At 32.7% G+C, this 13,855-nt stretch overlaps 1 protein-coding gene across 1 annotated transcript in view; it reads left to right on the top strand.

Annotated features, from left to right (window-relative positions):
* Positions 1-13,855, top strand: part of LOC106875941 (ATP-binding cassette sub-family A member 2) — a 155,960-nt gene that overhangs the window by 78,270 nt on the left and 63,835 nt on the right. Inside the window, exons 5-9 of the mRNA XM_014924268.2 lie at positions 3,980-4,101; positions 5,643-5,984; positions 8,107-8,208; positions 9,311-9,412; positions 11,776-11,838. Coding sequence (XP_014779754.1) covers positions 3,980-4,101; positions 5,643-5,984; positions 8,107-8,208; positions 9,311-9,412; positions 11,776-11,838 — 731 coding nt within the window. The remainder of the gene's footprint in view (positions 1-3,979; positions 4,102-5,642; positions 5,985-8,106; positions 8,209-9,310; positions 9,413-11,775; positions 11,839-13,855) is intronic.

The raw sequence follows: 13,855 nt of genomic DNA, 5'->3' as shown, positions 1-13,855 counted from the left end.
AAAATGTTGCTGTTTTTTTTTTTTTTTTATGACTGATGTATTTGTATTTTGATGTGTGTGTATTTTTGAGTTAAGGCTGCTCTCTCAATATTGACCTGTTTGAATTACTAGAAACACAAAGGTCTTGCTTCTCTCTATGATCTTGTTTCTAGTGTCAACTAATAAAGGTATTAATTATTAGTTTAATTCAGACGGCTTAGAATACCAGTCACTTAGTCTATAGGTTTTGAGTACAAATTGAGATATTTGTCTACCTAGCTGTAAATAATTATACAGTTCAACTTGGAGCACTTACCTGTGCTCTTTCTAAGGGAAGATTATCATTTGAGCATTGGAAAAAAGTACTTTGTGTTATTTGTTCCAGCTCTTTACATACTGAGTTCAAATCCTGCCATGATTGACTTTGCCTTTCATTTCACCCCTCTTCCTGCATCCATAAAGTTTCAGTTAAGTGCTGTTGTCAATAGTATTAACTAACCCCACCACCTCCCAAAATTACTGGCTTTGTATCTAAATCAGACCTCATTATTATTATTATCATTGCCTTTGTACTGCTTCTAATACTGAAGATGTACTATGGTGTCAGCTGTTCACTACAAGTGAACTAAGGTAACACCTCTTATTTTTTGAGCACTTTCCGGAGTATTCGAGCAGTTCCAAGCAGTGCTGTTTTCTGCAAGTGCTCCACCCTTATTGTAGCCCCTATTTGTTCCACGTACTTGCTCACTGTTCCCAGGGCTCCAACAATTATTGGCACTACTGCTACCTTTTTCATTGCCCACAACTGCTTAACTTCCCAAGCTAACCTGTCATATCTCTCAACTTTTCTTTCTTCCTTATCACATACCTTGTTGTCAGCTGGGCATGCTATATCTATGATCCAGCATAGTTTGTTTTCTTTCTCAAGACTATGTCTGGCTTCCTATTCTCAATCTCATGGTCGCACTGAATCATAAAATCCCATAAGATCTTTGCATTTCTATTGCCTTCAGGTTTGTGGTCGTACCAATTTTTTTGCTCTGTCAAGTCCATACTTGTTGCAAAGTGTCCAATGGACAAGCCTGGCTATATTGTCGTGGCATCTATCATTATTATTATCATTATCATTATCATTATTATTATTATTAAGGTGGTGGGTTGGCAGAATCATTATAGCACACTAGACAAAATACTTAGCGGCATTTTGTTCATCATTGTTTTGAGTTCAAATTCTGTTGAGGTCGACTTTGCCTCTCTTCCGTTTGTAGTTGATAAAATAAGTACAAAGTTGAGCACTGGGGTCAATGTAATTCATTAGAGCCCTTCCTTAAAAAATTTCAGGCCTTGTGCTTAGAATAAAGGAGTATTATTAGTATTATTAAAAATATATTGGTGGAACTGTTAACAATTCAGAAAATCAACTGGCTGGTCTATTCCAGAAGACTTTAAGGCTGGGGCCCATCGATAATTTCCAGAAATCCTTGACCTGGCAGTGCTACTGTGGGTATCATAGCCTGTTTGGGATAAACTCCACAGGTATGGTAATATCATTAGGGATTTCTGCTTGAGATGCATGCAGAGTGACAAAACCATCCTGCATGCACTCATACAATGTTTGATATGTGGAGTTACATCAAACGGTTGCTATCACATGTAGGATGGATCTGGTTGTTGACTTACTCCATTCTGAAGATTACCGAGTTGCTTTCCTTTGTTTGGGAAAAGCAGGCAGTTTTCCTTTGTTTTGCTGGTGGTTATGGTAAGAAAGGTTTTGTGATGGATAAGACTGAAAGGACTGAAGACACACTTTCCTCTTTGGCTAAGTCCTCATTGACTTTTTAAAATTCCATTTGAAAAGGAAAGTGAGGGTTGATAAGGAAGTGCTGCTCTCCAGTAAATTTGTTGGAAAGTGGGTGAATGTGATAAGGATGATCCAAATGAACGGGCCTGCTCTAAGTTGAGTAAGAAGGTGGGAGGAGCACTTTTCATGGTACTCCTGATGAGTAAGGTGTCTCAAGATCTGCAGGATTCCTTGGTTACCCCTGGGTGGTGTTTTTCCCCTTCAATTGGAGAATTTGTTAAATTCCATGTTAATTGTTGTTTCAATTGTTTATATTCTTTTTATGTAAATCCCTACTGTTCTTTTCTTAGCATTGTCTTAAATGTTCTTTATCTTTACATTCTGAGTTCAAATTCTGCCAAGGTCAACTTTGCCTTTCATCCTTTCGGGGTTAATAAGTACCAATTGAGCACTGGTATCAAAATATTTGACTAATCCCCTCTCCACAAATTTCAGGCCTTCTGTCAACAGTAGAAAGAATTATTATTATTATTAGTACTACTACTAAAGCAGTGACTGGCAGAATTATTAACATGTTGGGAAATATGTTATGGCATTTCTTTCAACCTTTTACGTTCTGTGTTCAAATTTTGCCAATGCCTACTTTGCCTTTCATCCTTTTGAGGCTGATAAAATAAGTACTAGTTGAGCACTGGGATTTATGTAATTGACTTACCCACTCCTCTTTAAATTGTTAGCCTGATGCCAAAATCTGAAAATATTATTGTTATTTATTTTCTATTTTAATAGAATAAAAATCAATGTTAAGCTCTTGCAAGAAAGTGTAAATCATTTTCATTTTTTGATTTGGTTGTATTGATTTTTATACTTCTGCAATAATATCCCATTCATTGTAATCAATATTTTTTCATAAACTGAAATCAGTTAAAATATGATTAAAAATTAGATGAACTTGTGTAAAATTTCAATATTCAGGAATTCTGTCATTCTTTTTTGGAAGCTGAAGAAACATTTTATATTGATCTGTGAAATAATTTTTTTTTTTCTGTTTCCATATAAAAAATATTTCTGAATATTTAAGATTTACACAAGTTCATCTAAATATTTTAATCAATTTCAGAAGTGTATTGAGTTTAGGAAAATAGTTAATATAAAGAGAGATTTTTCATTTAATTGTCACTACCTATTATTAATGTATTTCAAAATGACTTCTGTTATTGGTACAAGCATATATTACGATACAACTATTTGTATTTTCTAGCAATTAACATTATTGAAGCTATTGATATTTTCTATTAATAATAGATTAAATAAAAATAGAATTAAACATGTTTTTGCTTAATTTTATCAATGGCATTATGGTAAATAGTTTTATTATCAAACTGTTCCTGAAAACTTTAGCCTACCAAAAATCTTTCTCTATAACCTTCTAACCATACACTAGGTGGTTTTATTCCTATAAAAACTGTTGGACCTGTCATCACCTATTAATTTCATGCTCATTGTCATGTATTACCAAATCATTTATGCCCCGCCCATTCTTCTCTACAATATACCTTTGTGAATATCGTCACTATAATTTCAGTTAAACCTTATTTCTAATTGTTACAGAAAGACATTTGGTTTGCTTAGTCTTTTAACTTTAGTTTTTAATATTTTATATTACTATTACATAAAAGGATTTTATTGTAAAAGTATATATACTAAATTTAAAGTATTAACATTTATAAATGTTAATACTTAAAAATACCAAGTTATTCAAAGTTGATCATTTGAATGGTAACTGATATTACAGAGAAACCAACTGACAATGGTTGAGTTCACCCACATTTGTTCTTAACAAAATCTTCCATTCTTTTCTAAATTAACTTTAGAAATCTGAAATATTTTATGCTTGAGCAGTCTTTTATAAATTTTAAAAAGTATATTAGAAAATTCTAATCCATGATTAAAATAACTTTTCATAGTTATTAATGTCAACATCTTAAATAGCTTTTAGCAATTATCTGGATAAACAATTATACTGTTATTTCTGTGATATCAATAGCAAAAACTGAGAGAGTATTTAATGAAAATTATTATGTTCATAAAAATGATCTATTTTTATCATATAACTGTTTGTATGTATGTATATATATATATATATATATATAAACCTCAATTTGTAGTTTTTACTATACATTTTGTTTTTTCTCTCAGATTTTCATCTTAATTCTGTGTTAAGTAACACCAATAAATTGGAGCACTTTCTTGAGCAAAACATGTCATTAACAAGCAAAGAAGCTGAAAGCATCCTGGATGCTTCCGTTAATGTTAAAAAGGTAATTTTCAGCAAGAAAATCTAATTTTCATTTTATGCTTATCATTACCTGTATATCTTCTGTAAAACTTTATAAATATTGTAAGTAATTGATATCAATATTATCCAAGACATTATAAATGAATTGAGAAAGTAATTAGAATGTTGCTGTTAATACTTAAATAGCTTTATTAAACTACATATAGTGTAAAAATCTGATAATTTTGTCTAATTCTTATTTGACCATAGTGGTATATAAGGTTTCAGAAATAAATCTTTCACTGATTGAGAATGGAATAATGAAATAGTGTTGCAGAAACACTAAACCAATTTGTCATCAATGTATACAATCACCGTAATGTAATTTCTAGAAAGTGGGAACACCTCTTTCTGCAATTCATTTCTGAAAGTAGGAATTTTGAAGAAATGAGCCCATATAAACAGAAGACACTATATGTTTGGAGCCCCTTACACAGCTCAGTGAGTGAGCAAAATTGTTACTTTAAATACAATATTGGGAATCACAAAGAATAATATCAACTGTATACTGGTACTCAATTCACAAACAGATTAGTGAGTCAGGAAGTAAACTAGAATGTCAAGGATTTGGGATGTATATTGTGACTCGATTATGATTATAACATCATTGATTCTGTGCCAGTGGCACATAAACACCCATTACACTCTTGGAGTGGATGGTGTTAGGAAGGACATCCAGCCATAGAAACCTTGCTAAATCAGATTGGAACCCAGTGCCCACCACCAGTTTTCAGTCAAACCGTCCAACTTATGCCAGCATGGAACGTAGATGTTAAATGATGATGATGATTATACTTTATGTATCTATAAATACTCCATGCTGATGAAGCAATCAAAGATTAGAAGGTCCAGAAAATATGGTTATAGCCAATGTGTACTGCTTATTACAAATGGAGAAAATAGAGAGCATGTTTAGCACCCATTCATATTGATTCTATGCTGAATAAAAAGTGCCAAGTATGGAGCAATGGAACTCTTCTGCTATGAATCTATTGTAATAGTTTGATTAAACTGGAAATCGTATTTTTTACCATAATCATTTTTCAAGTTATTATATTGATATTCTTTTAAGGTTTTCATTTTATTTATTTATTTGATATTTTTATTCTTTAGTATATTATATTATTTTCATATTTGCGTGTACAGATCAATTAGAAACCTATTAGTATGTTAGGAAAAACAAATAAGCAGTCACTAGTTTAAGAACTAATTTGTTGAAGAAGGATTTGTTTTTCCCTTTACATAAGCCAAAACAATTACTGACCAGAAAGCCAGGACATGTTATGAAAACATTCAGTGTTGTCATTTTACTTTTTATAATTTATACATTAGTCATAATCTTTCTAATTCGTAACTGAGTCAGCATCAAACTTTGAAGCCTCTTGAATGTTTTACTACTTATTACAATATTAAAACCTTTTTTGCTGCCTTTATGTCTTGCAGAATATTTTCAATAATTATAAACCTATTGAGAATGATTGGAAATATTTATTGTATCTAATGCTTTATATTTCTCTCATTTAGATCTATGAACTTTTATTTGGAACTTCATTGGACTTACCATTTAAAATCCGAGAGAAAAGAGATGTTAATACAACAGAACAAAATTCTCTTAAAGCTTTACATACAAATGTATTGAATAATCTAAATTATGAAATGATGGAACATTCTGCAGAAGATTTAATTCCTAAGGCAGAGATGTTTCCTGAAGTTTCCATGATTGGTGAAGGCTTGTTATATGAGCTCCTAGAGAATCCCCAGCTAAAACTTGATGACTCATTGCTGGATGTAATACGCCAGCTTCTTGGAATACCAGTGTCAAAATCTAATAAAATTGATCCTTATGAAGTAGCAGAGGTTTTGAAGGTAAGTATATCAATTTGTGATATATGTAATAAAAATAAGCAATTAGCTCTATAATATTCTAGATGATTTGTTGGTGTTTGTCCCTTGAACTGAGGAGTTATGATGGTGAAGCAGATGAAGTATTGACCTTATTAAACTAATTCTCTTGGCTGCAGTGTACTATTATCATTAGTTTAAAAATAAAAGTTCCTGGTCTGAATTCAGTCTGGTCTGATGCACATACTTAAAATAAGATATTTGATGACAGCCAGAGGTCAAACCAATCAAATGTAGTATAGATATGTTAAAGACATTTTCATTCCTAAAATTATGCTAACACTCCCCATTCTACCCTCAATCATAGACACTTAAGGTAGACTTTGTGCTAAGTTCAGATCCCACTAAAGTCAACTTTACTTTTGAGCTTGTTGAAGTTGATAAAGGGCCAATCTAGTACTGGCACAATTCTCTCTCCTGCCAGCTGTCATATCCTGAATGATCTGTTTGGTCAATGGTAGGAGGGCCGAGAGGATGTCTGTGCCAGATCACAACTACACAGGCATTTAAAGTTATTAACAAAAGCATGTTACATGCTACCAAGTCATTTTGGATGGCAAGTGATTGCTGTAGTTCTTTTTTTTCTTAGACATTTAATTTTTTTTTACCTGAAAAGCAATTCTTTAACTGTTTCACTTAAACATACTCAGACAATGTGGAACTGATTGTGCAACTTGTAAATGGAGAATTAGATTTCATTTTAAGAGAAATTAAAAATTTTCTACTTGTGTTAGAGGATAACATCCTATCTCGGCCCTAAGTATAATTTACTTTTAGAAAGGCTAATCATGATACAATAATATAAAGTGTTTAATAAATTTATAAAGATATAAAATTTGACAATTGTTCATTTTGCTTTTGTTCATAATAAAGTCATTGGGTCTGTTTTGACATTTTCTCACTCAAGCTGCAATGAAATGTAAAGAAACTAAAAATAGGTGAACTTTTCTAATACTTGTCTCGCTAACAGGAAGTTATGAAAAAGAGTTTCTCAGTGTTATGTTAAATAAAACTGGTCTTCAAAAGTGCTTGTTTATGTAAGAAAGCAGTGTAGCCATAAAATTTCTTGCTAAATATTGTGCAAAACAGCATAATAAAAAATATTTTCATTGTATGTCAACAGGGTTATTACAAAGTTCAAAGGAACTGTGAAAGTTAGTGGTTGAGACCTGTAAAAAGTTTTTCTTTTCTAAGTTCATCGGAGTCTGGTGCAGCCTTCCAGCATGCCATCCTGGTCAAACTGTCCAACCCATGCCAGCATGGACAATGGTCATTAAATGATGATGACTCCTGCAAGTATTTGAGGTCAATTTGCCTTGCATCCTTTCAGCGTTGATATAAATATACCCAAAACCAAAGAGATGGATTACTAGAACTGTCAGACTGGATTTCTTATAGTATTTGTTCTGACTCTTTGTGTTTTGGGTTCAAATCTCACTATGGCCTATTTCAGTGGTTCCCTACTTGTGGTCCAGGGACCCCTGGTGGTCTGCAAAGGTAGTACTGGGGGTCTGTGAACAAAATTCAAAATTTCATATATATATATATATATATATATATATAAGGATAAACATATAGTACACATAAAGATAAGCCTATTAAATGGGGTCCAGTCCATGGGAAAACTCATTTAAATAAAATGGGTCCTTGGTAGTGAAAAGGTTGGGAACCACTAGCCTATTTGGTTGGTAAACTTAATTGCTGGTAGTATGGTAAACAAAGCAAAAGATTATCTTGGATACCTTTAGCAGGCTTCACTCTGTTGCAAGCATTCAGATCAGGTTTCTGATTTGTTATACCTCCCTCCTATCAGTCTCAGAGGCCCCATAAAGGGTTGTGGGCACTGCCACCCATTTTGACTAAAAAGATTAGTAAACCAAGAAGTATGGGAAACCATAAAACTAATGATTACAGAACATACTAAATCACATTTTGTATTCTAAATCTGTAATAGTTAGCCGTAGAAAGATAATAAAAGAAAATTGTTTGGGTTTGTTTGTTTATTTATATAAACTACATGTAATTTAAATATATTTAAAATCTTTTTCTTCTTAATTAAATTTTGTTCGTTTCTTTTTCATTTTAGATGATTCTGCTGTCCCCTGCATTAGTGAGAAAAGTGGCCTGTGATTACCAGAATACATCAATCATACTTACTCCTAGTTCCAATAGCAGTATCACATATTTGGTAAGTTTACATTTAAAATTTAGAAATACATTTCCTATAAGTTTGAGTTTAATTTTTTTACTGTTTTGGTTGAAAATTCATACTATTAAAAGAACTTTGTTACTTTAAATTAATTTAGCAATAATAAAATAGTGATTGTGTGAGCTGGCTAACACTATTCTCTCTTACTCTTCACAATGTCTTCATAATCTAGTGGAAAAAACATACTGTTTCTAACCCTATACACTTAATCTGCAATTTATTTGCTGTAAATAGGCGTAGGAGTGGCTGTGTGGTAAGTAGCTTGCTTACAAACCACATGGTTCCAGGTTCAGTTCCACTGCGTGGCACCTTGGGAAAGTGTCTTCTACTATAGCCTCGGGCTGACCAAAGCCTTGTGAGTGGATTTGGTAGATGGAAACTGAAAGAAGCCTGTCGTATATATATATATATATATGTGTGTGCGTGTGTGTGTGTATGTTTGTCCCCCCAAAATCGCTTGACAACCGATGCTGGTGTGTTTACGTCCTGTAACTTAGCGGTTTGGCAAAAGAGACCGATAGAATAAGTACTAGGCTTACAAAGAATAAGTCCTGGGGTCGATTTGCTCGACTAAAGGCAGTGCTCCAGCATGGCCACAGTCAAATGACTGAAACAAGTAAAAGAGTAAGACCAAACCTCAAAACCACTTCCCTCCCTTTTGGGGGTGGGGGTCACCCATTTTTGTTTTTTTTTAAGTCTTAGTGGTATAAAAAGGAAATGTTTCCTAAGAGAAATCTTAGTGGCTATAATTTTTGTAAAATGATTTTCTTGAATTAAAAATCTTCAATATTGATTGTTTCTTTTCTCTGCGGCCATTCCTATTATTTCTTAATGTGTGTAATATATGTATATATTGCAATGCATGCATTTTGTTGGATATTGAGCAAGATATTTAATTTTGTACTTATTCTTCATCTGGATAAACAAAGTTAACATTTTGTTCAAGAGATGTTCCTCTCAGCCATTTATTATTACTGAAATGTTTCTTAGAGATTGTTCCTTTCTTTAAATTTTTTTTTTTTTTAACACAAAAATTGAAGGGATCTATTAAAAAGCCATGTAATATGTTCTTCTGTACCAGATTGATGCTCAAAGGAAAATCTGTAAATCAAATAAAGAAGACCTGCAGAAATTTGTTGATCTTCTCAAATCAGACATCTCTGATGAAGAAATTGTGAATATTGTAAGTTGATGTAATTTTAATCCAGTTGAAAAAGTATTTCAATTTAACATATTCTGTAATATTTTTTATTTTATTGGTAGTAATCAAATAGTCTTTTCAGTTTTTAACTCTGGTTTCAAGAAAGATTGTTTAAAAATTTTACCAAATGTTGCAAGTTTCAATAAGACCAATAACAACTAATTTGCACCATGTAGCTGTCCACAAATTAAAAATTGTATTAAAATATTTTAAAAATGCATTTCTATCTCTACACCTAATTGAGACTGAGAATATTTTGTAGATTTAAAGTAAAAACTGATCTCAACTAAAGTGTGCTCAAGAACTGTAAACTTTAGATTGGATCTTTCTTGGAATGAAAAACTACTTGAAGGTCACTGTGCTTGCATGAAGTCATTTTAAATTATCAATGTTGAAAAATCTGAGTCCTGACTCATCCTGCAGTAAAATTATTTAGTGGTATGATTTAAAATGAAAACAATACAAATAGGGAGGTAATAAAAGCTATTTAACAATGCAAAGTGTAGAGAAAAATAAATTTGTAATACTTTAACTTCTACATCTCAACCGAAAATTTCAAGATGAGAATTAAATGTTAATGTTAGTTACAGAATGTGACTAAGATTGGTGAGTTGAGTCATACAAAGGACAGCTGACAGCAACAAAGTACATGACATTTGATAGAAGATATCTAATATTCATTGCCACTTATAGTTGCTATCAAAAGTCTGACTTTCGTTTTCTGAGAGATAAATTGTCTTTTAATGGATAAGGCTTCCTTTATAATGTCCTTTTGTGTGTGTGTGTAATAAAGGGCTAATGTTTATGTAAATCTTGTTACATTTCATGCTTTCATTAGCTTTAAAATGTTTTGGTATTTTCCATCAGATATTTTATTAAAGAGTATAGTATGTTTGGATTTGAGCTTTGTTCATCATCATCATCATCATCATCATTGTTTAACGTCCGCTTTCCATGCTAGCATGGGTTGGACGATTTGACTGAGGACTGGTGAAACCGGATGGCAACACCAGCCTCCAATCTGATTTGGCAGAGTTTCTACAGCTGGATGCCCTTCCTAACGCCAACCACTCAGAGAGTGTTATAAATTAAAAAGTATTATCAAAAATCTTTGTAAGATTTTCTTAGTTCTCTTCTTTGGAGCACAAACAAAATGAAGCATATGAACTATCCAGCTGAGTCATTCGTTGTAGTTGATAGTTTCTGTTAAATAGTTTCTTATATAATCTAATTCTTGGAAGATATTCAGTGGGGCTGTTGGCAACAGTTTCATTCTGTATGTAAAAGATAGTCTACATGTAATGTGTGTGAATACAATCCTGTGTAGTAGTGAGACATGGGTATTGAATGTGCAAACTGGAAGGAAATTAGACAAGTATAATCTGTTGGATGTATTATGTTCACTTTTATGCAAGGTCACAAGTGAGCTGAGATTGGTGGCACTTTAGAAAAAGTATCACTGTGCAGTTATCATTTATTCTGATATAAACATTTGATGTAGATGGTGAGATCTGACTGAAAGTGTCTGTATGCTCATGCATACAAATTAGAATTTAAATGAGCTCCATTTGTCGTCAGGTTTCACTTATGATTTACTTCATGGATATCACTACTAGTTTTGCAGATATTAATGTAGAACTTCTGAAGAAAAGCATCCCTTTATGACTTTTAAATTTCCTGTGTTTATTATATCATGTTATATAAACTGGTGTAATGCAAATGTAGAGCATTTATTGATACATTTCTATTGTCTAGTGGCCAAGTTGTATACAATTGATTTACATTTGAAAAAGATTGTGATAATTTATAATGTTTAAAGTCATATATAGGAGTATAGACATTAAACAAATTTTTCAATCAATATGCCAGATGTTTTCATTAAGTTTCAGTAAATCAAGGATTATTTTTAGCTTGGGAGTTACTCTGGCCTAGTGGCTAAAAGACTACTGAGCCCCAAACCTAGAGTGGACTCTTGTTTGTCATTTACGTAACTTTAAGCAAATCTCATAATTTGATACATCTCTCACTTTACTTAACATGTTGCTGTCATTGGAATAGACATCTATGTAAAATAATTAAAATTTCAGAACCATCTAGCATAAAAAGAGTTTGTGGAAACATTAACTAATTTATAAAATCTATTTCAAATGATGGTACACACTAAAATTCTTCTCAGCATCTTTTATTTTTTATTTATTTATTTATTTTTTTCAGTCAAGAACTCAGATGATGTTTAAATCTAAATGTTCAGCCACTATAAATAATCAAATTGTTTAAATTTGTAATCAAAGTATCAAGATCCATTTATTATTTTACTGAAATACATCTCTAATTTTTAATTTTAGCTCCATCTTCGCAATTTGAATGTTACTGAAGCAGAAAACCAAGTAAAAGACTTTTTAACTAAGGTATCTACTTAATGATTGAGGTTTATTTTCTTCTGTAAATAATTTGTAATTCTCCATTTTATGTTTTACATTTAGTAGATGCTTCAACCAGTATCAAGCAAGGTGAAAATATTGTGAATACACTTGCAGTTCTATATACCTGCACACACACACACACACACACACACACACACACACACACACACGATGATGTGAATTAAATTAAATGCTTGTAATAAATCTCCCATGCCTCTTTGCCATTTTTATAGTATAACTAGCATAACACCTATCAAAAATGATGGGGTATATTTGAGTATGGAATACATTATTCAAATAAATTTTGCAGATTAGTTTGTACTTAAATATATAATGTCTTGCCTCGTGGGCTGTGAATTTGAAACAAAAGACAAGACATCATAATTGAATGGCAAGAAGCAGAATAGTATGGAGAATGCCTCATTATGCATAATGTACACAGGCATGTAGAAGAATAGCTTAAGCTGAGATTGAAGAACAAATCTTTTATCATCTAATGCCTGTCTTCCATGCTGGCTTGTGTTCAACAAGGGATTTGACAAACCAGAAAACTTTGTTATTCTCCAATGCCTACTTCGGTATGATTTCTTCAACTGGATGCCTTCCTAACACCAACCACCTCACAGAATGCACTAGCTGATTGTTTTCATAGTATCAGCATTAGTGAGATTGTCATGTAATTCATATGACTTAAAAACCTCCTTGATTGAGTGAAAGCATAGTAAAGAGGGAGGTAATTTTATGCAAGGTGCTGAGAAGTTTAAGTAGGACATAAAGGTTTGGAAGATGTGTTGCTGTAGAGGAAATACATGATTACTCTGTATTACATGTGGGTGGGAGTAATTGGAATGGAGTTGAAAAAGAGAGATGAAGACACGGTAGCATACCCTCAAGGTATGAGGTGAATAAGAGAGAGTGAGGACAGATCAGGAAGAGTTGATATGTAAAGGTTGCAAGAGTGTGGGATGGAAGTGTGAATGTTAGAGAAGCAAGTAAGTGAATAAGTAGTGGTTGATGGTAAATATGAGTTGAGCAAGGTAGGGATAAATGCTAGTAAAAGTGCTTCAAGAAAGGAAGTGATGGCTGGCAGCACCAAGGGCGAAGAGCAGCAGAATAGTAATAAACCTGTAGATAGAGAAAGAAAGAGAGAGGGAGGTGACGGGTAAGAATGGGCAAAATTTGCAAGAGAGCATGAGGGTGAGACATAGTGATAGGGTAAAAGAGATCAGTTACATAGGGATAAATGTAATGTAGTGAGTGAGGCACTAAGAATGTGTTAAGAATGAGGTATGGCTGTTGGCAGAAAGTGGTTCAGAGGAGAGGGAGAGATAACTGGTAATGCAGGAAAGGTGATCAATGGAAAATATTTGTGGAGAGGGATGTTAAGAATGAGGGATAAATGTCAAAAGGAAGTGGTTCCAGAGAGAGAGATAATTGGTTGCACAGAAAGGGATAAAATCATTTAATTGCAGAACAGTAAAATAGTTGTGAATGTTTTTACAGCTTTAGTTTGAAAAGTTTAAATTTTGTATCAAAGACATTGATCGTTGATTGCTACCCTTTGTTTACATCCAACTCAACTCCCACTTTACTTATCCTTCAATTTCCTATCTAAATTCCATGTAAGTAATGGTAGCAAACAAAACAGAAAGTTATGTGACTTGACATTTCATATTAATTTTTTTTTAACCCTTTCGTTACTAACCCAGCCGAGCGTACCCATTGTTATTTAAATGTATATTTGAACCCAAATTTCGTTAGTACATTCGTTCAAACACCTGATTTCACTTTGCAAACAGTTGAGTTATTGTCTCTGACATTATTTGGCGTGATATTTGAACTCAGTGAATTTTGGAAGATTTTTTTCCACATTTTTTGCGGCGTTAATTTTTTTCAACTTTGAAGATGGAGAGGAGTTTCATGCTATCAAGCAGTGATTCCGAATTTGAAGGTTTTTCAACAGAAGATATGGAGATATCGAAGAAAAGAATGAATGAGCTAC

Source organism: Octopus bimaculoides, chromosome 2 (genome assembly GCF_001194135.2).
Source record: "Octopus bimaculoides isolate UCB-OBI-ISO-001 chromosome 2, ASM119413v2, whole genome shotgun sequence".
NCBI classification, from domain to species: domain Eukaryota; kingdom Metazoa; phylum Mollusca; class Cephalopoda; order Octopoda; family Octopodidae; genus Octopus; species Octopus bimaculoides.
The sequence above is the reverse complement of the archived record's forward strand: the minus strand, read 5'-3'. Positions and strand labels throughout refer to the sequence as shown.